Raw genomic sequence first — 20881 nt, 5'->3', positions numbered from 1 at the left:
CTCTGACCTTTAGCAACTTCCTTTCACCTCTGCACGCCGCAGCCTTTATTTGGCGAAACGCGAGCGGGGCCCGTTTCGTAACAGCGTTTCGGAGCGCTGATGAATGGTGGTGAATCAGGAAAGGCACCGGGCACCCCCGGGCATCGTTACAGGCCGGCACCAACCTGGGGCCCAGTCACCCTCTCCACGCTGCTGCCGTGAGTCAGCGCCCCGCCGCGGAGGCCGCCGCCATCTCGGGGCCCGCGCCTCGCCTGCAGCGGCGAGAGCCAGAAGCGTCCTCCCGCCGCAGGAGACCGGGGAGGCCGCCCCTGCGCTGCCTCCCGCCGCGGCAGCACCAGGTCAGGCAGCGCCTCTCGGCGCTCGGGTTTGCTGCGGGGTGGGGGGCCCTGCCTGGCGGGCAGCCTCGCCGGCGGCGGCCGGCCCCGCGGCGCAGGCCCGGCGGAGGGCGGGGGGCTGCGGGCCGGGGCGGCGGAGGCGCGGTACACGTGTCCCTGTGACTCTTGTTTACTATCAGCCGAGCGCCGCGCGCGGCATCCTGGGGGCTGTCGTCTTATCGCGTCCAAGTTGGCAGGCAGTGGCGGCGGGGAAGACTACAGCTCCCAGAATGCATCTCGGCAAGCCCGCGGAGGCATTGACCAATCGGGGCGCTGTCTGGGGATGATTGATGTGCAGCGCGGTGCAATCTGCTACGCAGGAGAGTCAAAACATGTCCGCCCTCAGGGCGGGTTCCTGATAGGCAGATTAGTCAGCCAATAGGAAATGGCTGCGGCTTGAGCAACGTCGCCTTCGACCACTCGGCGACCAAGCACCGCCAAACTTGGGCGGGACTCCGTTGTGGGGAGGAGGCGGGGGGGGAGCCGAGGGGAATTTGGTAATGGCGACGGGTTTGGTAAGTGCTGTAAAGTTTGGAGCTGCCTCTTTGGGGGGGCTGCGAGGCCCCGGCGGGGGACGGGCGGGGTCCGCCGGGCTGGAGGGGAGCGGCGGCGGCCGCAGGCCGAGCCGAGGAGGCCGCTGGGTCCTTGGCTTTTGGCGGCGGTGGGAGCCTGGACATTGTTTACTGGGCGCCTTCCCTCACCGGCCCGGCGGAGCCGCCACTCTCCTGCACTGCTGGGCTGGCACCCGCGGGGTGCGCGGGGGCGCCGGCCCCTCCTAGGGTCTTTCAGCTGCGGCGTCAGACCGCGAGAGCGGGCGCAATAGATCTGGTGTGTGGGCCCCCCCCCTCCCTTATTTTTTTTTTTTAATCCCCGGGAACGCCCGCCTGCCCCAGTCTGTCAGAGCGAGGGCGCTCTGCCCCGCCGCGGGGAGCAGCGCCTGTTTGGGGAAGGAGCAGGGGGGGAACTTTTAGCCAGGTGAGCCCCGCGCCGGCACGGTTGGCGGCCCCGCCGGGGGGGCAGCAGCGGGATCTGGGGCGGGAGGGGGGGGGGGGCGCCCCCGCCGCCTCCCCCCCGGCCAGGCCGAGCTGTTACGCAGTTCTGAATGAATGGGCCTTGCGCGCATGCGCCGTGCCGGCGGGCGTTTATAAACAAGGGCCGCGTCCAGGCGGATCACATGACGGGGGGGGGGGGGGGTGTGCGCGCTCCCGGGCGCGGCCTCGGCCCAGCCGCGGACCCGGGGGCTGCCCCGCCACGGGGGGGGGGCAGTGGGGGAGCGTCTGTCGGGGGATGGGGCCCCCTCCGGCCGCGCGGGTCACATACAGATGCGTGCTCACGCGCCTTTAATTCCGCTGTAAATGTTTTCCTTGCGTGATGAAAGTAATGTTTGTTGTGCGACGGTGTGGGGAGGGCGGTGCTTCCTCCGCGGCCCTCCTGGGTAGGGGGTGACATCCCGTGGAGCTGGGTGGAAGGTATGGTTCGGCCCGTGTAAAGCGAAAAGGCCGTCTGGACAGGAACGTGAGTCCTGTTCTGTGCTCATCTGAGGTGGTGTGTGTCTCTGCGGCCTTTTTTTGGCACAGCTGTGCGAGTCAGGGCTGTGGAGCAGGATCCATGATCAAAGCAGCTGTGCCAATAAAGTCTCTGGTGTAGATCCAGTCTTGCCAGTATGTTGTGTTTTGCTTGGAGAAGCTGCTCTCTGTACTAAACTCCATCCGGTGAATTGCTGCAGGCATAGAGCTTGCCTGTGACTTGGGCGGTAGGTTGGGGGAAGGCAGGCAAATACCAGAAGGAAAACCACGGGAAGCACTTCCACCCAGGGATTCATGCACAGTGTGGTTTGGGTGGATGCTGCGCAGTTCCTGCTGAACCCCCTCTCAGCCGCAGTCTTTATTTACTTTTGTCCCGAATTTATTTTTGTCCAGCAAAAATAGACATGGTTTGATTAATAAGCTTTTTGTTAATATTGCTGTTTGTTAGCATGACAAATTTAAAGCACAAATTCATAAATAAGTACATTTAGCCTTAAAAAAAATGGCGGTAGTTAATAGCCTTGTGAGACATACTTGTAGAAAATATCTGTCAGGACAAGTTTTGAACGTGAGATTGAATTTAAAAAAAAAAAAAAATCAAGCTAATTAATGACCATTCCCCTTAATGTTCCAAAACACTGAAAGATTGAGGACAGGAGAAGCACACAATGTCCCAAGCAGGCTTTAATCAGGTAGAATAAAAAAATTGGAAAAGTAAAGCTGGTACACTTTCTTTGTTTTTCTTTTTAATTAATTTGTTAGAGGATTTTTTGGCTTTTGTAAACAAGTGGCTTATGGTTTAGAGAAGTTGTTGTGACTTGGAAGAAAAATTCATTTCTCAAGCAAGTACCTTCTTGTCAGACTAGCGTGTTGTGTCTGCATCTTATCTCTGACCTTCAGTGGGATACCGGGCAGGTACTTTCAAATCTTGGCAGCTGGCAGGAAGGAAGGAGAGGGTAACATTCCCAAAATAAGTTAGCTCGTTCATTTTGGCAGGAAAATGGGAAAGGAAGAGAGAAAAAAATAGAGGGGAAAACAAGGCATAAGGGTAGAAAGGAAAGACGTAGACAAGCTAGAAAAACAAGGAGTGGCTTTTCAGATTTGATTACTTGGGAGATAATCATCAAGGTCCTGACCTGCACGACTGAGGTCTGATTTTTCTGTTCAGAAATGACTGAGAGTTCTGCTCTCGTGGTGTTCTGTAATTTTACTGTCTCTCATGGGTGATAATGTGCATTAAAGATGCTTCTTGGAGGTGAAATACACGTTTATTTGACTGTTTAATTTCTTTATTTGACTGTTTAATTTCTTTTACCTTCCCTCTGCACCTCCTTAAAAATCAGAATTATGCTGTTGTAGATTTTGTCATAGCACTATCTGAGTAGAATCAAACATCTTTTTGTGTTTGGTATGCAAGTTTATGTAAGTTTTGCAGTAAGTATTTGAAAGGTTAGGAAATGAGAAGGTCAGAAATTTTCCAGTAAAAAAAAATTACTGCTTAGGTCAGGCCTCTTCTGGTAGGGCCAGTATCTGACTCAAAGGGTTAGGTCTGAATTATACCATGTGCAGGACAAGCTGCAAAACAAATGAAACAGATTCATAGAATGAGTAAAAACAGGGAATATTGTTAATGTTGGCTGTATGCACACAATACCTTTTAGCTGTTTATTAAAATAAAGTGCTTTTTTTCATAATTGTTATCAATTAAATAAATAATTAATATAATTAATTAAATAGGCTTTTTATGCATTACACTAGAGGAACCTGTAGGATGACAGGCTTACTGTTTCACAGGAAAATATTAGACTGGTTTCGGCTATTGTTAGTATTTTTCTGATGTGGTGCATGATAACTGGTGGACATGCATGTGGCAGACTTCTCAGATTTTCTTTCTTACTAAGCTGTGTTTTCTGCTCTTTTGTGAGGCACTCATGATTACTTTTTCAATGACACTTCATTGAAGTACAAGGTAATCATGTTATAGTAGGTTTAATTCATCATCATCTGAAAAAAACAATCAATAACCAAGTTTCTAAAGACTGGGTAGCCTTGTTTTCCAGATTGTAGAGGCAGTGGTTGTGTACAATAATCACACAGTTCTTTGACTGCTGAAGATGGTTTAAAATATTTCTTTGGATATAAACCTTACAGTGTTGGCATTTGGGGAAATGAAACTGCAGTGAAATTTACTAGCAGAGGCTTCTTTTTCTTTCCATTTACAACACAGTTAAGGATGTTAGCAGTCAAATGTGAGACTATATGTAGAGTTGAGATAGCAAGGGATATGAAGGGTAGTGAAAAAGGCTTCTGTGGATATGCCAGCGGTGAAAGGGAGAACATGGGCCTGATGCCAAATGTCATGGGAGACCTGATGTCAGAAGGTCAAGAACGACATCTTCTTTGCCTTGGTCTTTATTTGCAAGACCTGTTTCCAGGTTCCTCGTGTCCCTGGGCCTAGCTACACACATACGATGGAGTAAGGTACTTCTTTGTCTACGGTAGGGAAAGAGCAAATGAGGTGCAGGCAGGCTCTGTGAGCCAGCCACACACAAGTCAGTGAGACTGGATGGGATGCGTCAGGGGGAGCTGTGAGGGTGGTCTCCAAAAGGCAGTGGATTTGGTGGTGAGAGGGCTCCCAATACTGGAAAAAAGAAAATGTCACACCTGACTTCAAGGAGGAGGATGTGGAGGAACTACAGGCTGGTCAGCTTAACCTTAGCCTTCAGGAAGATTGTGGAACAGATCTTCCTGACAGTCATGTCCTAGCACTTACAAGGCAAGAAGGTGACTCGGAATAGCCAGGATGGATTAACCAAAGGCAAATGTTGCCTGACCCATCTGATTGCCTTCTGTGATGGGATGTGTGGCTCAGGGTACCAAGTGAATGTTGTTTACCTTGGCTTGAGTGGTGGTGCAGGAGATGACCCCAGACTCTTGGAGGCAATGGGCACAGGCTGTGACAAGGGAAGTTCAAATCGTGTGTAAGGAACAACTTCTTTACAGCAAGAGTAGTTGCTGGAACAGGTTCCTGAGAAGCGTCAAGGAGTCTCCATCATTCAAGATATTAGAAACTCAAGTGGCCAGGGCTCCAAGCAGCCTCATCTGACTTCAGAGTTGGCTCTGCTTTCTGCAGGGATTGTACTAGCTCATCTTTAGAGGTCCATTTGAAGCTAAATTATGCTGTGATTCTCAACAGGTCATGGAGGATTTAGGGTTTTGGTAATGAAGTAGCCTGTCAGATGCAACTTAAAAAAGTTTATGTCTGTCCAGATTTTTAACCTCTGTCTCTTTAAAGTCAGATACTTTGGAGCATCCTAACATGGTGTGGGAAGTGAAGACAAATCAAATGCCTAATGCAGTTCAGAAACTCCTGCTGGTAGTGGACAAGAGAACTTCAGGGATGAATGAGTCACTAGAGTTGCTGAAGTGTAATGAAAATTTGCCCTCTTCTCCTGGATATGCATCCTGTGATGAACACATGGAACTTGGTAAATAACATGACTTTTTCAGAAGCAATCAAATTCTGAAGTTGCAGTTTTCCTATATGTGAAATTACTGGAAGCTGACTGAATGAGATTACTGATTTTTAACTTAAGTAGGACAGGGAATATAACAGCATATTGTGACATCTGAAGGTCTAATTTTACAGTGACTTTTCCCTTTAACCCATTTCCTGTTCTGACATGCTGGCCTGTTGACTTAAATGTGTTCTTGAACTCAAGAGCTACAAATTTCTGCTCCTGATCTCCAGAGGAGTGTTTTTTGGCACAAGAATAACAGAAAGCTCAAGAGCTCCTCCTAAAGGAAAATTATGCTGCTTTAGATCAGCTGCAAATAGAGATTCCGGGCTAGAGGAACATGTAACCTCAGCTCTTATATAGTGGAGAAAAATAGCATGTACGTTAGAAAGTATTGATGTAATCAATGAAATATTAGCACATTTAATTGAAGTCATGGAGCGATTAAGAATAACAATAATTAGTTACATGATAGCATGTAACAGACTGTTTTTAAGAAGCTGGGCTCTCTTCTGCTATTCGACATAACGTGAAACATGCAGTTTATTGATGGGAATTCACCAGGCTGTATACCTAGCATTCATGACTTCTGGGTTATTTAATTCCAGTTCCCTGGTGGAAACATGGAAAACTTTTACCCTGTACAGCCCCTGATGTTGATAATTTTTAGTCACGCCTGCCAGGGCAGATTAATTTAGTTGTCTTTTGTTTAATGTTTTAATACTTTAATAAAGCATGTTGCTACTTTTGCATAATTCTGCAGTACAGTTCTGTGTAAACTAGTCAGTCTAGTAAAGGCTTTAAAACCAGAAATAAATTTTTATCTAGTTACTTAATGGTTTTTTGAAATTGCTTGTATGAATGTGTAATAGACTAGAGATGTGATTATTCCTGTGGCCATTTTGTCAGTATTGTGATTATGGTTTGTGAAGGTTTGGTAGTTGTGATACGAGAAAATAGTTACTTCATTGTGGTTCTTCTTTGACTTTTATTTGCAAGATTTGGTGTCAGCTAGAATGAGCATAATTATGTTAACTTGTGCATTTGTTTGTAGATGATCTTCCTGAACTACAGGCTGTGCAGACGGATTCTACCCCACCTGCACTTTTTCAGCTTGGTGCTGATGTTTCACATCAGGAATGTTCAAGGTCTTCATGGAACCAACATACCTCAAACAGCAATTCAGAAAATGCTTATTCTTGTGAGAATGGGGTGAACTGGTTGACAGAATTAGCAAATATAGCCACAAGTCCTCAAAGTCCTTTGATGCAGTGCTCCTTTTATAACAGGTACTGATACTCCTTTCAGTTTTGAACGTTTGTAATATTGTCTCCAGAAACATTTCCTTCACTCTTCACACCCTCTTGACTTTGAACTGGAGCCCTATTTTTGATCTTTCTATACAGTAACTTTATTCTGTGGAAGATTGCATAGGACTCATTTCAGAGCCTGTTGCAAAAGCTGCTTAATTGCAGCCATGAATGAGGTAGGATGGTACAAGGACATTGCCTAACCACAGAAGGCTCAGAAATTGTGGACATTTACCTCATGCGAAGCAGCAGATGAAAAATGAAGATGAACTTGTTATGATAAATTCTTACTAGTGCACTGACTTTAGGGTTTTTTTTTTTTAAAAAAAAGGGCTAATTGGAAATCTAATGTAATTTATTTTTTATTGATCATTTCATATTTGTGGTCTGTAAATTCCATAAGGCTGTGAGAGAAGCAGTGCGGGATATTAGAAATTTCGGGTCTTCATTTTATTGTATGGCTTTGGTCTTAGGTTTATAATAAGAAAATTAAATGCTGTACTGTGAACAGTAACGCAGTTGAGATTTAATCATTACAACAGAGCGCATGTCTTAAGAATAGAGTATTAACTTGATACGTCTAAAAACTTCAGCATTGTGACAAGGATATGCTGATGTGAAGGTAGTACTGTCATTTGGGTGGTACATAGAAGCTGTGCAGGAGTTATGCTAACTGATCCCTTTGCCTGAGCTTGCACCCTTTAATCATCCCATTTGAATATTGATGTGTGGGAAGTTTATTCAGTATTCAGTTCATGCAAACATATTTGTTAAATGCATTTTAGAGTAATAGCAGCTAAGTCTTGTGTTGTCTTAATCTGAGATATTTTAATATACATTCTTCTTCTGTAGATCATCTCCTGTTCACATAATAGCTACAAGCAAAAGTTTACATTCCTATGCACGTCCTCCACCAGGATCCTCACAGAATGATCCTAACTTCTCTAAGAACGATTTGGATGAAACACCAGTCCGACATGAAAGGGTGAGTTGTTCTGAAACGTTTCTAAAATAAATAAAGATGCATGAGTAATGAGTTAAGATTCTTGAGAAGATAAACTAGTTTTTAAAAGATCAGCTGTTTAGCTTGAATAGAAATCGTCTTACAAATAGATTTTGTTACTTTTTACGAAACACAGTAGGCTTGTACTGCTACATCAGAGTCCACATTTTTGTAAAGAGATCACATTCTAAGAAAGCTCAGGTTCTCTTGTAGTTCCTTCTATAGCAAACTTTAAAAAACTTTGTTTGCTGTCCCAGAAAGGAAACACAGAACCATCTCCTTTTAGATGCGCAAAACCTGTCATTCCTGCTTCTTCCTTTCCTGTGTATTGATTTGTGTCAGAAACTTGTCTGTTAAAAAAACAGTTCTTCCCAAGTGATTTTTCTAGAACTGACTTGGCCCTACAGCTTTCCAGTAATTTGACCATAGAGTAACGTGTGCTTTGAGTGGTTCTGTGGATGATTAAGGATTGATAGCTTGTAAAATGCTTGTACCTAAGCATAAGATAATCCATAGGTGTGAAATGAATCTCAGAGAATGAAACCCAAAAATTACAGGATGGCACATTTCAAGAAAAGAAGAAGATAACACTCCATTCATGTTTACTGCATTCCTTGAATCTTTGTCTTCCTGTTACATTCCTTTTAGTATTTAAGGCAAAATGATGACACAGATGCAAATGAGAGAATGTGTCTAAAGACACATAAGACCAGTCCTAAAACCTTCCACAGTAATAACACCATCGTTTTGCTTTTTTTTACAGGCGAATAGTGAATCAGAATCTGGCATTTTCTGCATGTCATCACTTTCAGATGATGATGATTTAGGATGGTGCCATTCCTGGCCTTCAACTGTTTGGCATTGTTTTCTAAAAGGTAAAATAACATGTATCATTGAATCACTGTTTTATCCTCTCTTTTTTTTTTTTTTTTTTGTAACATAGACTTTGTTATATAACACTAATCTTCTTTTCTTTTTTTTTTTCTTAAAAATATCTGTTAGGCTCTCGTTTGTGCTTTCATAAAGGACGCAATAAAGAGTGGCAGGATGTTGAGGATTTTGCACAGTCTGAAAGCTGCGGAAAAGAGGAAAATCTCCCAGTGAGTCCTTATAAGGTAGCTGTTAGTTCTAATAAATTCAATACCTGTAGCAAATACTTAGTTTCTTATGTTATCCCTGTGCCTTTAATTATTGTTGCAGGAAGACAGGTTTATATTGAACATGTCTAGAGCTGATCACTGTACTATTTGTCTTTCTATTAAGTAATTGAATTAATTTAGGTATGTTTTGAATACTATATCATCTTCACAAATTTCTAGTGAGAGCATTTACAACGTTGGCATTTTTTAATGTACTGTAAGCTGATGTGTATGCTATAGGTGTATATTCAAGTATATACTTTTCTTGGAAAAATTTTGAACTGTATATATGTTTACAGGGCTATGGTTCTGATGGTTTGAAGTTGATTTCTCATGAAGAAAGCATTTCCTTTGGTGAGTCAGTGCTGAAGCTGACTTTTGATCCTGGCACAGTGGAAGATGGCTTGCTTACAGTAGAGTGCAGACTCGATCATCCTTTTTATGTTAAAAATAAAGGTATGAAATACTACAAGTATAGTAGGTTGTGTATTAAAATTATTCTTAGAAAGTGGTTGCAGATTTTATTGGTGTCCCATGTTGCATAAAAAATTGATAAAAGCAGTATTATAGAATCAGTTTGCTATCTTTGTAAAGAAATACAGAATTTGAACAAACAAAACTGTAGAGCTATAAAGCTACAGAAATACTGCATATCTCTAGGAAAGACTTGATCCAAGTATATAAATGGAGCTCAGGAAAGCAGAATAAATGGGGGGAGAAAGGAAAGCTGCAAATAAGGGAGGCTTTTCTCCCTTGCTAAACATGGAACTTCTGATGATAAAAGTTTCCAGGTTTTGGTTACTTTTTCTGCTAGAATGAGATTTTACTTGAGATGAAAATAAACTGTTTGCAGTAAGAATTCCCTGAGTAAGTAAGTGTTTCTGATTTTTCTTCTGGGTGAAAGAAACTACATCAGATCATTTTTATAAAATTATATCATTTAGAGATATAGGATTGCTCCAATTAAGAACTAGAGAGATTTGTCTGGCCGTTTGTCTAATTTAACTCTTTACCACTTCAGGTTGGTCATCTTTTTATCCAAGCTTGACTGTGGTACAGCATGGCATTCCATGCTGTGAAATGCATCTTGGAGATCTGTGTCTACCTCCTGGACACCCTGATGCCATTAACTTTGATGATTCAGGTGTTTTTGATACATTTAAAAGGTAATTTTTGGATAAAGTGGCCTCAGTGGTTCTTGTATGTAATGAGTAGGCACCTTAAGTCTAGAAGAATTTGAAGCGTTATGTAGAGCAAAGAGAGAATACTTTTGGTAATATAAGATAAATGAAAGGAGAAAAATGAAGACTGAATGCTAGGAAGGGTGTGTAATTATGTGCTCTGCTAAACTGCAAAGTAATACCTTGGAGTGAAATAACTTTTCAGCCCCTTTTTATGATGGTTCAAGCCAGATTAGATAAAGGTGTAAAAACGTGTGTAAATATATATATAATCTGTATAAATTCTTCAGGTAAGATGGGTTTGAAAAATCTAGTACAGTTTTCCCACAATAGTATGTCTGCCAGCTGTCACTTTGTGTTTCATATGCAGCTGTGTATCTGTATAAGTAGTTTCTTAGTAATAAATCCATGTACTATGGCACACTTCCATAATTATTTCTTAATATTTTTGTGTCTTTTGCTTTTTGTGGTTCTTTTCTAATATATCAAACTTACCTAACTTCAGAGTTTGATTAACTTTGAGGTTTGCCTTGTTTTCAGCAAGATAACCAGATAACCTTCAGAGGTTGTCCAATGTAAATTATTCTAAGTTTCTAAGGAAATAGTGTTACTCACAAAGATTTTTCCATACTATTTTGAGATTCCTAGGTTTAGTAGAATCCATCTTTTCCTATGATGTTAGCTTCTTTTTAGCTTCTGTTTTTAGTCCAGTTGCTTTTTCGTTTTTTTACAGTAGAAAAAAAGAATTTAAGATGTTGTTTGTAGTTGAAGTCCCAGGAGCTCTTGTATGATTTCACTCTGGCATAGAGAGTGAGTTCACATGGCTTGTCTTCACTCATTTGCTGTCTGGGGTTTCTTCGTATTTACTCCTGTTCTGAAGTGCATATGTAGAGAGCTGTTAGAATCATTATACTTATATCACTGAAGAAATTCATCCTGCAGCCTAGCTGGATACTGCCTGGACACTTGAAATTCCTTGTCTCTCTGAGCAGAAGGGAGTAAGTCACTGAGAAAGGAGCGTGCAGTAGCAGCTGTGGTTAACGAAGAATTAAAAAACAAAATCCTGTTCCTGTTTTATGGGAAGGAGATTAGGAATAAGAAGGGTGCTGGACTGTTTGTAGAACAGAGAGGTCCTTTCTCATTATCTTGTGAACTTCTCTGCAAGGTTGTTGGCATTGTCCCTTCTTTGTTGCTTTTTACTTTTCTAAGGGATTTTGGAGGCAACCCTACATGCTCAACCCTTGCTTTTGGTTCCGTCTCACAGAAAGGAGCTGCTTTTGCAGATGGGGCTGGACTACCACTTGCAGTATTTCTTTGCTAGTAATTCTATTTTGTGTTTGGAAAAAAGCTCCTCAGAGGCCTTATTTTTGCCATGAATTATGCAACTATAGCCACATTGAGCAGTGAGTGAGCGGAACTTTAATGGGTTATATACATTTTATGTTGATTTAGTGGTGGTAACTTAGTGGTTTAGATTTATGATCGTATAGTGCCTTTACAAGTGTGATTTCCCCATATAGCATGCCATAGACCGTGGTTCCCAGACTGATCTGCACACACCTGGAGATGATAACAAATAGTCTGTGTAAACTTCTGTAGTGGTTGGAGATTAATTGTAGTTGTTGGTCAGCAAAAAATTACAAGAGTTCATAGTGTTTGGGGGTCTAAATTGTATGGAAACAATTCATCTAAGCTGTTGAAATATCTTGAAATACTAAGGAATCTCACATTTTTGTCACTAGAGGGCAGAAGTTTGTCAGCTTTGAATCTAATAGTATGCAGTATCATGGGTCTTTAAACAATTTTTTAATCTCGGTGGAAGATTTGTCTCTAAAATAATACGTATTTAACTGCTTAGAGAAGTTATTTGTACAATAGTGTATAATAATATAGTGCTTTCATATTTGTAATTGATATATATTTGCAAGTGAACTCAATGCTTAACTCTTCCCATGTCAGTTGTCCCCTTCAGTACCTGTCATTCACTGACCAGATTTGATTTATGGTAAGGACAGAATCAGAAAGGAAGAAGCTTATTTCAAAAGAGGATGAAATTTGAAGATATTGTATAATTAATTGATATCCAGCTGGCAAGTTGGTAGTACACAGCAGATCTTGGAAAGTTGCAGTCTGTCACATTGAAAAAGCTATTAATTCATTTGCCAAAGTTTTGGGTCTTTTTTTTTTCACTCTGACATCTGGATCAAGCACAAATCATTACGTCTTACAAAAGAGACCAGAGTACTAGAAATGTACAGATGAAGAGTGAACAGCTATTCAGGGTTTTTACATGAAAATTACTTGATCATCTTATGATATGTCTTTTTCTTGTAGTTACGATTTTACACCAATGGATTCCTCTGCAGTTTATGTGCTAAGCAGCATGGCTCGCCAGCGTCGCGCTTCTCTATCTTGTGGAGGATCAAACAATCAAGATGCTGAGAGATCAGAATGCAGTAGTAAAAACTGTGCGTCTACTGCATCATCACATCTTTCCTCCAATTCTTTGTGCAGCAAAGCTGGCAAAAGCCACAGCTCAGGGACTGCGAGTACTGTGAGTGCCACTTCTCCAAACAAGTGCAAAAGACCAATGAATGCCTTCATGCTTTTTGCCAAAAAATACAGAGTTGAATATACTCAGATGTATCCAGGGAAAGACAACAGGTAATGATATAATATTGTAGTTTGGTTATTACCAATGAGCTAGGAGAATATCTGTGTCCCACCTTTAAGTGGACTAGATTTTTGCATTTGAAATAAAATGGATTTATATTGTTTTAAGAATGAGTTTTGAAATATGCTGACACAAAGCTTAATTTATAGGCAGACTTTAAATATTTACAGTACTCAGTAAATTTGACACAAGCCATTTCTGGCAACTTTACCTTCTGAGAAAGCATTTGGGTAAAGCAGCTGACATATGTATATATGTGCACCGGTAGAGCCACAAATACACAACAGTCTTTGTTTACACTGATGAGAAATGTTCATGGGAAAAAAGTACCAGGCTCTCTGCTAGTGTGTTGTAATGGAAAAAAGGGGAAAGAGAATTTCTGACTCTTATAATTAAGTCTTGACATAATACTGCAGATTGTTCAGTGAAGTTACTATCATTTATTCTCAGTCTTTACATATTGAATAACGGAGTACTGATTGTTAGCGTATCCAAAAGATCTTAATCCAAATGGTACATTGCCAAATTTTGCTTGTCCTAAAGGCATTCAACAATCTGGTGAAATTTGCAGAAGGGTCATATGACTGTGTGTTTGGGGGAGGATTCTCTGTTGGTTTGTTCTTTTGTTTTTATCTATATGCACGTTCATGTCTAAATATTTTTTAAAAGATTTCCATTATATATGTTTTAAGTAATATTTTGTGCTAATTGTGCATATGTAAATATAAACTAAAACACATGAACATGCACTGATCTTATAGTCAGATTTTTTAAATGTATATAACATTATGAAAACTGTTACCGTAAAAATGGTGTTGTCACATTCTAGTACTAAATATGGTAAAAGCTAAAAGTGAGAGGGCTTTGAGAGGGTTTTGACTATTTTAGTGTTCTAGTAAGGAGACTGTAACTGGTCTTGAGAAATAAAATCCTACCATACAAATAACCCATCCTTAAATCCCAGCCAGTCTTGTGTGTCCTGGCAATGATGTTCTGCAGTGTTTATAGTCATTTCAGTGAAGCAGATCTGGTGCCTCCAAGTTCATTGCAACTATTAATGAGAAATTGAACAGAATGTCAGCTAGGAAAGTTTATGATGGTTATATATTTAATTTCAAACACTGATCTCAAATGGATGCAGTGAACTGGAGCTGCAGCTGGATGGATGTGAAAATAAGTTGAATATTTCAGTGAGCAGGTTTACCTTGAAGGAAAAGATTGAGAGAGTTACAAGTAAGCTTCAGAGTGCACTGCTCACTGTCCCATTTGGAAGGCATTTGGGTGCGGTTTCTTAACATCCATAAAATACAGTACAGAAGTAAAGAGTTAGTGATAATCGATTTTTATAAGCATTCAGCTACTGTTGCTTAAGTGTTGCAGGGGCATTTATTAATTGAGCTGTTCAAATGCAATTCCCATGGTTTTTGTATGTAAGTATGTGTTATTTTCAGATTACTGAGTACATCTTACTGTTGGTTACATGTAGTAGCCATTTCTGTACACTGGCATTCTTATGTTTGTTACAGTTACTTTCTTTTTCCTACATATGTAAGAAAGGGCAGAATTTGAGGTACTCGAGTTAAGCCGCCTGTTCTGAGTTAAATGGTCTATTCTGAGACAAAGTAGCTCAAGCCACGTCAACAAGATAGCGAGCTGTAAACATTCAAAACACAAATCAGCATTCACACGATGCTTTAAAAATACTGTGGGCCATAAGACTGTACTTGAGAAACTGGTGTTAGGGTAGCACTTGTTTCTTTTCTAGATTTTCTCACTGTGACTGTAGTTGGACTTGATTGTGCATGCAGAAATACTTGAATAATTTGAGTAGTGGAGGTTCTAAAGATGAAGAAAAACACCTAAACTATTAACAGCATTTGTTCATGCTGAACATAATTACTGAGTAAACTTGAGGCATTCTTAACTACTGCTTGACAGTTTATTTTGAACTAACAGCAGTGTAAGGGATTGCATCCTGCACATCAGTCTGTTGCTAAAATGTCATTGGGTATCTTACTAGCATTTTAAGAGGACAGAGGCAATGTACAGAGACTGCGAAGCTCTGATGAGGTGAAGGGCACCTAAGGCAGTGATGCAGTAGGGTCAGTTTTTTCTTACTTGCTTCTGGTTAGGAGAATGAGGTCTGTGTTATGTCAGGAAATTTCTCTGTACGCAGCTTTTTTTCAGTCTCAGTGGTTTGCTCATAGAACTGTTTCCTTGGAGAAATAGAGCTTTTGTCTCTGCATTAGATTTTTCAAGCCTTTTGAAACATACAGATCTGTCTGTCTCAGTGCAGCTTTTTCTCTGGAGGTGTAAAATACATAGGTATGTTTGCATTTGAAATACAAAGATTCCGTGGTGCATTTTTGTTTGGAAATGCAATGGCCTCTTCAGCAAACCTGCTCTCTCTGGATCACTGTGTTTTTTCCTGGGGGTGTAAGTGACCCAGTACAAACTGGTGACCAAAACCAGACAGGTTTCTGGTGCCATTGATTTCCCTCTGGATACTGCCAAAACCTGAAAAATCTGCTAATTAAACTGGAGTGTGTTTACTTCTGATGAGAGAGTGAAGATACTGTTCTTAATTTGGATAGAAAACCAGGAATTCTGTTGCTGAAGAGACAGGCTGTGCAAGTGGTTTTGATGTTGATGGGATCTGCAACTTGATTTTGCTCTAAGGAGTTACCAGAGCCTGTGACAGCACAGGCTTAAGGGCAGCCCCAGTGGAGTTCTTGCAGTGCTCTCCCAAGTGCTCTGCAGCTTGTGGAAGCCTGAACGATCTTGCAGGATTAAAATCAGTTTTTTTGGTATGGTGCAGAAAATCCTTCAGAATTGCTGTTACGTGAAATGCTATGGAAGTGGTCGATGACACTCTGCTTTTCTTGATTCTTTTAGAAAGTCTGTGAATAGCTTTGCTGCCAGCAAGGAACTTGTTAACAATAAAGTGAAGTACTGGGTTGTATACACCTTTTTCCTTAAAGCTGGTCGTAGAACTTTCATCACTGTAATCTGAAGCCCAAGCATTCTGACTCAGTAGTTCAGTAATTGTCTTTGATAAGAGAGCTCTTTTTTAGAGATTTTCATTCAGCTAAAGGCTGAAGTTTAAAGTTTAATGGAATATTGATCCAGCATTTGGGAGTGCAGTTAAGCAACATGGCTTGATAATATGGGGAAATACTGTCCAAAAGACATAAAGTTTGTAAGGAGTAGGAAAAGCAATTAATTTAGTTTCTGGAAATGATGTTAGGTGTGTCAGAAGAAATGGCTTCTTTTGCATAGGAACGAGAACTTACCAGTCTGTTCCACCCAGTTGTGTTCTCCCCAGTATGGATTATTAAAGGTAGAGGAAGCTACATGCATCTATTAAATAGACCTTAGGGTTTGCAGTGAATGAAATACTTGTTTTGCTGAGGTCATATTCAGATCATTGCCCTAATTATTAGATAACATATTTTCAGCAAATCTGTCATATGATCTAGTATGAAAGTAGAGCAAAACAAATGTGAGTTGCCATTTGGTGGTGTTTTTTTAACATCCCCATTTTGCTGGTATACGCAAGTTGCTGTGTATTCAAATGTAAACCCTTTGAAATGTTAGAATGTGCATTGACCCATGCTCGGCTAACACAGAAGTCTCAGTGGTTTAGCTGTTAACTATGAGAAGATAATCAGAAACATCATTGTGTAAAAAATTTTTTTTAAAGATACAGTTGATTTCTTCTTTGTGTATTATTTCTACGTTTAACTTTTGTCTTCTTGAAAGTGCTGAGGTAAAAAAGAAAAAAATGAGGGTATTGCTTAACACCCTGTCCTGACTGCACTGTAAACATTTATCTTGCAGAGCCATAAGTGTGATACTCGGTGACAGGTGGAAGAAAATGAAAAATGAAGAGAGACGGATGTACACGCTAGAAGCCAAGGCCTTGGCGGAAGAACAGAAACGTTTAAATCCTGACTGTTGGAAACGAAAACGAACAAATTCTGTATGTTTGTGAAGCAGTCTTTTTCATTTTGCAGTTAAATGTGTTCATATGGTAGCTATGGTGGGTTTTGTTCAGGATAAACGGCTGTCTGCTGCTTTCTTGGTAGCGCAAATCTTCATTTTACTCCCCTGCGTTGTGTAACCTGCTTTTGGACAGTTTGCAGGAGACAGATCAGGAGAGGATCTGTCTCCGAATATTTTGAGAGAATTCTGTGAATTCTGCCGGACTGAAAATGAGCGTGTTTGTGAAATGCAGACAAAGGGCATGTGACCTTTTGTTTGAAGTAACTGTGTTTATGAGGTTGTACCTAAGTTACAACTGTCCATTCCCCTCAAAAACACTTTAAACTGTCACAAAATCCTTCTCTGTTGTAATTCAGTTCCTTTTTTCTTCAGTAAAAGCTTTTCTTCACCATTTTCTGTCTTTTTTACTCATAATTTGTATTAGCATACAAGAAGTTACTGAGGGAGCAAGTTGGGTTTTTTTCCATCAATCCCTTTTATTTATTACTCTGTTTTAATTGTAAAATAAATACAGTAGAGAACACTTCTTCTGGAGGGAGATAAATTGTTCTGCGCTTTGTAGAAGGCCATCAATTTCAGCATCTGCAGCAATAGATTAGTAGGTGGTGGATGTATTAGGGACAATGAGGGTTTTCAAGCTAATACATCATATAAAGAGAACATCAAAAAACCGAGATTCTGCCAACCTGCATGTTCAGCTAGAAGAGCAGGTGGAAGGAATGATCAATGAGGCGCACAGAATGCCAGATCATTTTGTCAGCCATTTTATGCCTGGGTAGGAGCATTGAGTGCGATGTGGACCTCAAAGGTTTAAGACTTCATCCTCAAATTACCCCCTTTCCTTTCATGTGTAAATGAGACTACTGTCTCAAGACCATATGCAAGTGTTGCCTTAAGACTGAATAAGAAATGGTCCAACACTCAGTTGCTGCTTCTTGCTGTACATACAGTGCTGTTTTCAGTCCCTTGTTGCAGAAGGTTTCACCAACTCCCAGCTGCTAGGAACAAGCTGTTTTTCTGTTCACTGTATTCTATTTTAATCAACAGTGACAGCTTCTGTTAGATTTCCTTGTGGGTTTAGTTAATAATATTTAATTAAATAATAATATTTATTCTGCTTTTACACTACGGCAGTCTTGGGCATCGGATGGTTCACTTCACATGTGCACCTGTGAGCTTGATGGAGCTCAGTGCGGGTGTTTGCGTGTCCCTGAGAGGAAGAGTGGTGGGCTGGCTGCACTGAGAGGGCTGCAGTGGGACTTTTCCTTGCATCTTCAGGCCAAGATAACAGTATCTATAGAACCTGTTACCTCAGTGTTGTAACAGGAGATGCAGGAAATAGGTTTTAAAATTTATTTCAGTGAACTGAGGATTTTGTTCTCAGCTTGGTTACCTGTCAGGCAGTGATGGCAGACTCCAGGCTGTGGCAAAAGTCTTGATGGTCTTTTGTTGATCGGGAGACACAATAATGTGGTTTGTCCATTTGTTTTCTTCTGAACCAATGATGACAAGTACTTGTGGCTTTCAGAACAAGTGTTTGCTAGATTTAAGATAAAGTCTGCTTCCCCTTTGCTTGGTAACTGCTAATCTGGTTCTTCTCTTTTCTCAGGGCTCACAACAGCATTAAGCCAGAATTTTCCTGTTAACTCTATATTTACAAAATGGCTGTTGCTTGACGGCAAGAAGATGATGCAAGATCGAGGTCTTAAGATTTGTTGTGACTTAGCATGACCATAAAATACTGGCACCATCGAGCTGGAAATGATCTAATAAGAGTGCAGATTTGCTTTTTACAATAGAACATTAAGTAAGCTAAAACTATCAACATTTTAAACCAAATTGCCTTATTTTTCTTCCAAACTTCATATATGTATCAGGTAATATAGGCTTGAAAATGGATATCCTGTGGTGCTAAAGTACTTTAGAAAGAGGCGAAGGAGATGTGTATAAATGTTTATTTTTAAAATAAAATGTACAAAAAGGGGAATTTTAGAATACGTAACAGCTGTTTATATACATTGATTCTTATTGCTGATTACTATGTATTGCACAGCCATATTATTAATTACGATTCTGGGGCCTGGGATTTTCTGAAATGGCAAAATGTATTATCAGCCTCAAGCTCCCCAGCCTGCCCCGATGCCAACAAGTTTCCGAACATGTGGTAAAGGGAGAGCTAGTGTAATGTAGCAGGGGAGCTGCTTCTTGGGTGGCCACGTGTAACCTTTGTATCCACAAGTGAGGTATTTTTGCACCAGCTGGCACTAGTGAGAGCTGTTATTTCTGGTGGAAACAATGGCCCAGGGCAGGATGAAATGAATAAATAGCGTTATCTCAAGAAAAATGGTGCTGTTGATATTGTCACCATCGTAGTTTTATAACTCTGTGTTTTGTCTCTGCCACATATTCTACAACATTTTATTTTGCCATAAGACATCTTTATGGTGGGGGCAAACTTTGCACTTAACTATACGTGCAACACTTGCACTTTACTTTGTTTTTCCTCCAACTGTCTAAAATTAGAGCAGCTGCATTAGGATTACAACTGCTTCTGCTGTGAACTTTTACAATCATGGCTTTTCATGTACTAAACAGCTGTGTGTTTCTTTTTTTTTTTTTTTTTTAGAATCACAACTGTAAATTTCAGTTTATGACACATGTCTACATGATGTTGCCCCTAAGATTTTTGCACACTATATTCTTGTATATTATTTCAAATAAATTCATTAAAATTTGGTGTTGTGTATTTTATAAAATGAAGACATCCCTGCAGCGATGAGCACATTCTGCATGGAAGTCTTTACATTAACCAGTCCAAAGTATATTTTGATGCTTTGCAGTTAGGAAGTTGCTGAAGAATTTCAGATGCTGAATTCAGGATTGAATAGTCAGTGATGTTCTTTATTACAGTTTAAGCAAAAAGAGAGTTGAAATCAGTATAAATCATTTCAAAGCAAATAGCAGTTCAGTAATCATTTACGTTACTTAGAAATACTTTTCCTTGTGTTAAAATCAGTGATATTTAGATGGAAACTGATGATTCTAGTGTTTGAGAAGTACAGTTTTCTGAATAAGGCTAAAATGTATCCAACTGTTTAAAACTGTACTTGTAGGAAAAGAGCTACTTCCTTATTTGAGATACTCAGTTATACTGTAATATTTGTGTTCTAATTTTATACCTTTCTAAAATCAAAAGGATTGCTAAAGAATTATTTTTATTAGATGTAGACTTACAGCACAAAAATTGTACAATTTCCTTATTTATACACAAATTCGAACATAAAGCAAAAAGACATTTCATGGATGAAGTAGGTAAACACATTTTGTTGTAAAACTGACGTACGTGGGAATGATTTACATGAGCCATATCCGTGGCACCAGGGGTGCAGGGCTGCGTTACTGTCCGCTCCCGGTGTTGCTGTCCACACACACTCACTGAAGGGTCGACATTGCTTTCTGCAGCAGCTGAACCATTATGGGATAGACTGGTGCAAACTCCTTCCCCTCTCTTGTTCTTACTGATTGAACGTAAGCTTCTAGTGCACCGCTAAAAAAAAAAAGCGAAGCTGCTAAAGCAATTAAATAGCATACAAATATTGTATGTGCAGGAACTGAAGTTAATCAACTACAGAATTTTCCTCAGGTGATCTTATGTGTCTCTGTGGAAGCAGGAGGGGCAAGAACGGCCTTACAAAGCGCTACATAAATTGTTTCATGATCTTTCTCTCCTTTCTTGCATGTTTTGAGGAGCGAACAAGTTAGCATTTAAATAAGCAGCAGCAGCATGTTGCAGATGGCTTGAAATGACAGCTCTGACGCACAGACTTGGGCACATTGCTGTACTGGTAACCTTTAGAGACGAAAAGAATAGACTCCAGCTGCTGCAGACGTGAAGGGTACAACTTACAGAATGAAAACTGGGGCACTGGTGAACAACCAAGATGCCTTCAGGTGATTTTCTGGCTGAGTCTTTTAAACTGCAGCTGTCCTTTGGGAAATGCTGCGCTGACCCACAGACAAAGTGTATGTGTGCGTCGGTACGTGTCTGCGGTGTTTTTCTTACACGTTGTCGTAGGAGGGCACACACAGAAGTACTCTTGTGTGATTTACACAGATGCAAAGCTAAGAGGGGCAACTGTGATTACGTACTT

General features: G+C 40.6%; 2 protein-coding genes across 6 annotated transcripts in view; one reads left to right on the top strand and one right to left on the bottom strand.

Moving 5' to 3' along the window:
- Nucleotides 1-19465, top strand: HBP1 (HMG-box transcription factor 1). 5 transcript variants are annotated; one of them, XM_074903323.1, is made up of 11 exons: nt 1-338; nt 5200-5388; nt 6473-6707; nt 7581-7713; nt 8495-8606; nt 8734-8831; nt 9170-9326; nt 9892-10036; nt 12386-12715; nt 16566-16707; nt 18340-19465. In XM_074903323.1, the coding sequence occupies exons 1-11, from the start codon at nt 104-106 to the stop codon at nt 18355-18357; spliced, it is 1794 nt and encodes a 597-aa protein (XP_074759424.1). In that variant the 5' UTR covers nt 1-103; the 3' UTR covers nt 18358-19465. The 5 variants fall into 5 exon arrangements, with proteins under 5 accessions (XP_074759424.1, XP_074759423.1, XP_074759427.1 ...); XM_074903322.1 differs by having other exon boundaries at nt 3-338; nt 8734-8846; XM_074903326.1 differs by having other exon boundaries at nt 120-338; nt 5196-5388; nt 8734-8846.
- Nucleotides 18668-20881, bottom strand: part of COG5 (component of oligomeric golgi complex 5) — a 197631-nt gene continuing 195417 nt past the window's right edge. Inside the window, exon 22 of the mRNA XM_074903321.1 lies at nt 18668-20277. Within this exon, the coding sequence (XP_074759422.1) occupies nt 20163-20277 (115 nt within the window). The 3' untranslated portion in view covers nt 18668-20162. The remainder of the gene's footprint in view (nt 20278-20881) is intronic.

The sequence above is a fragment of the Athene noctua genome, chromosome 3, assembly GCF_965140245.1.
Source record: "Athene noctua chromosome 3, bAthNoc1.hap1.1, whole genome shotgun sequence".
Taxonomy (NCBI): domain Eukaryota; kingdom Metazoa; phylum Chordata; class Aves; order Strigiformes; family Strigidae; genus Athene; species Athene noctua.
Note: the sequence above shows the minus strand (reverse complement) of the source record. Positions and strands in the feature narration are given on the sequence as shown.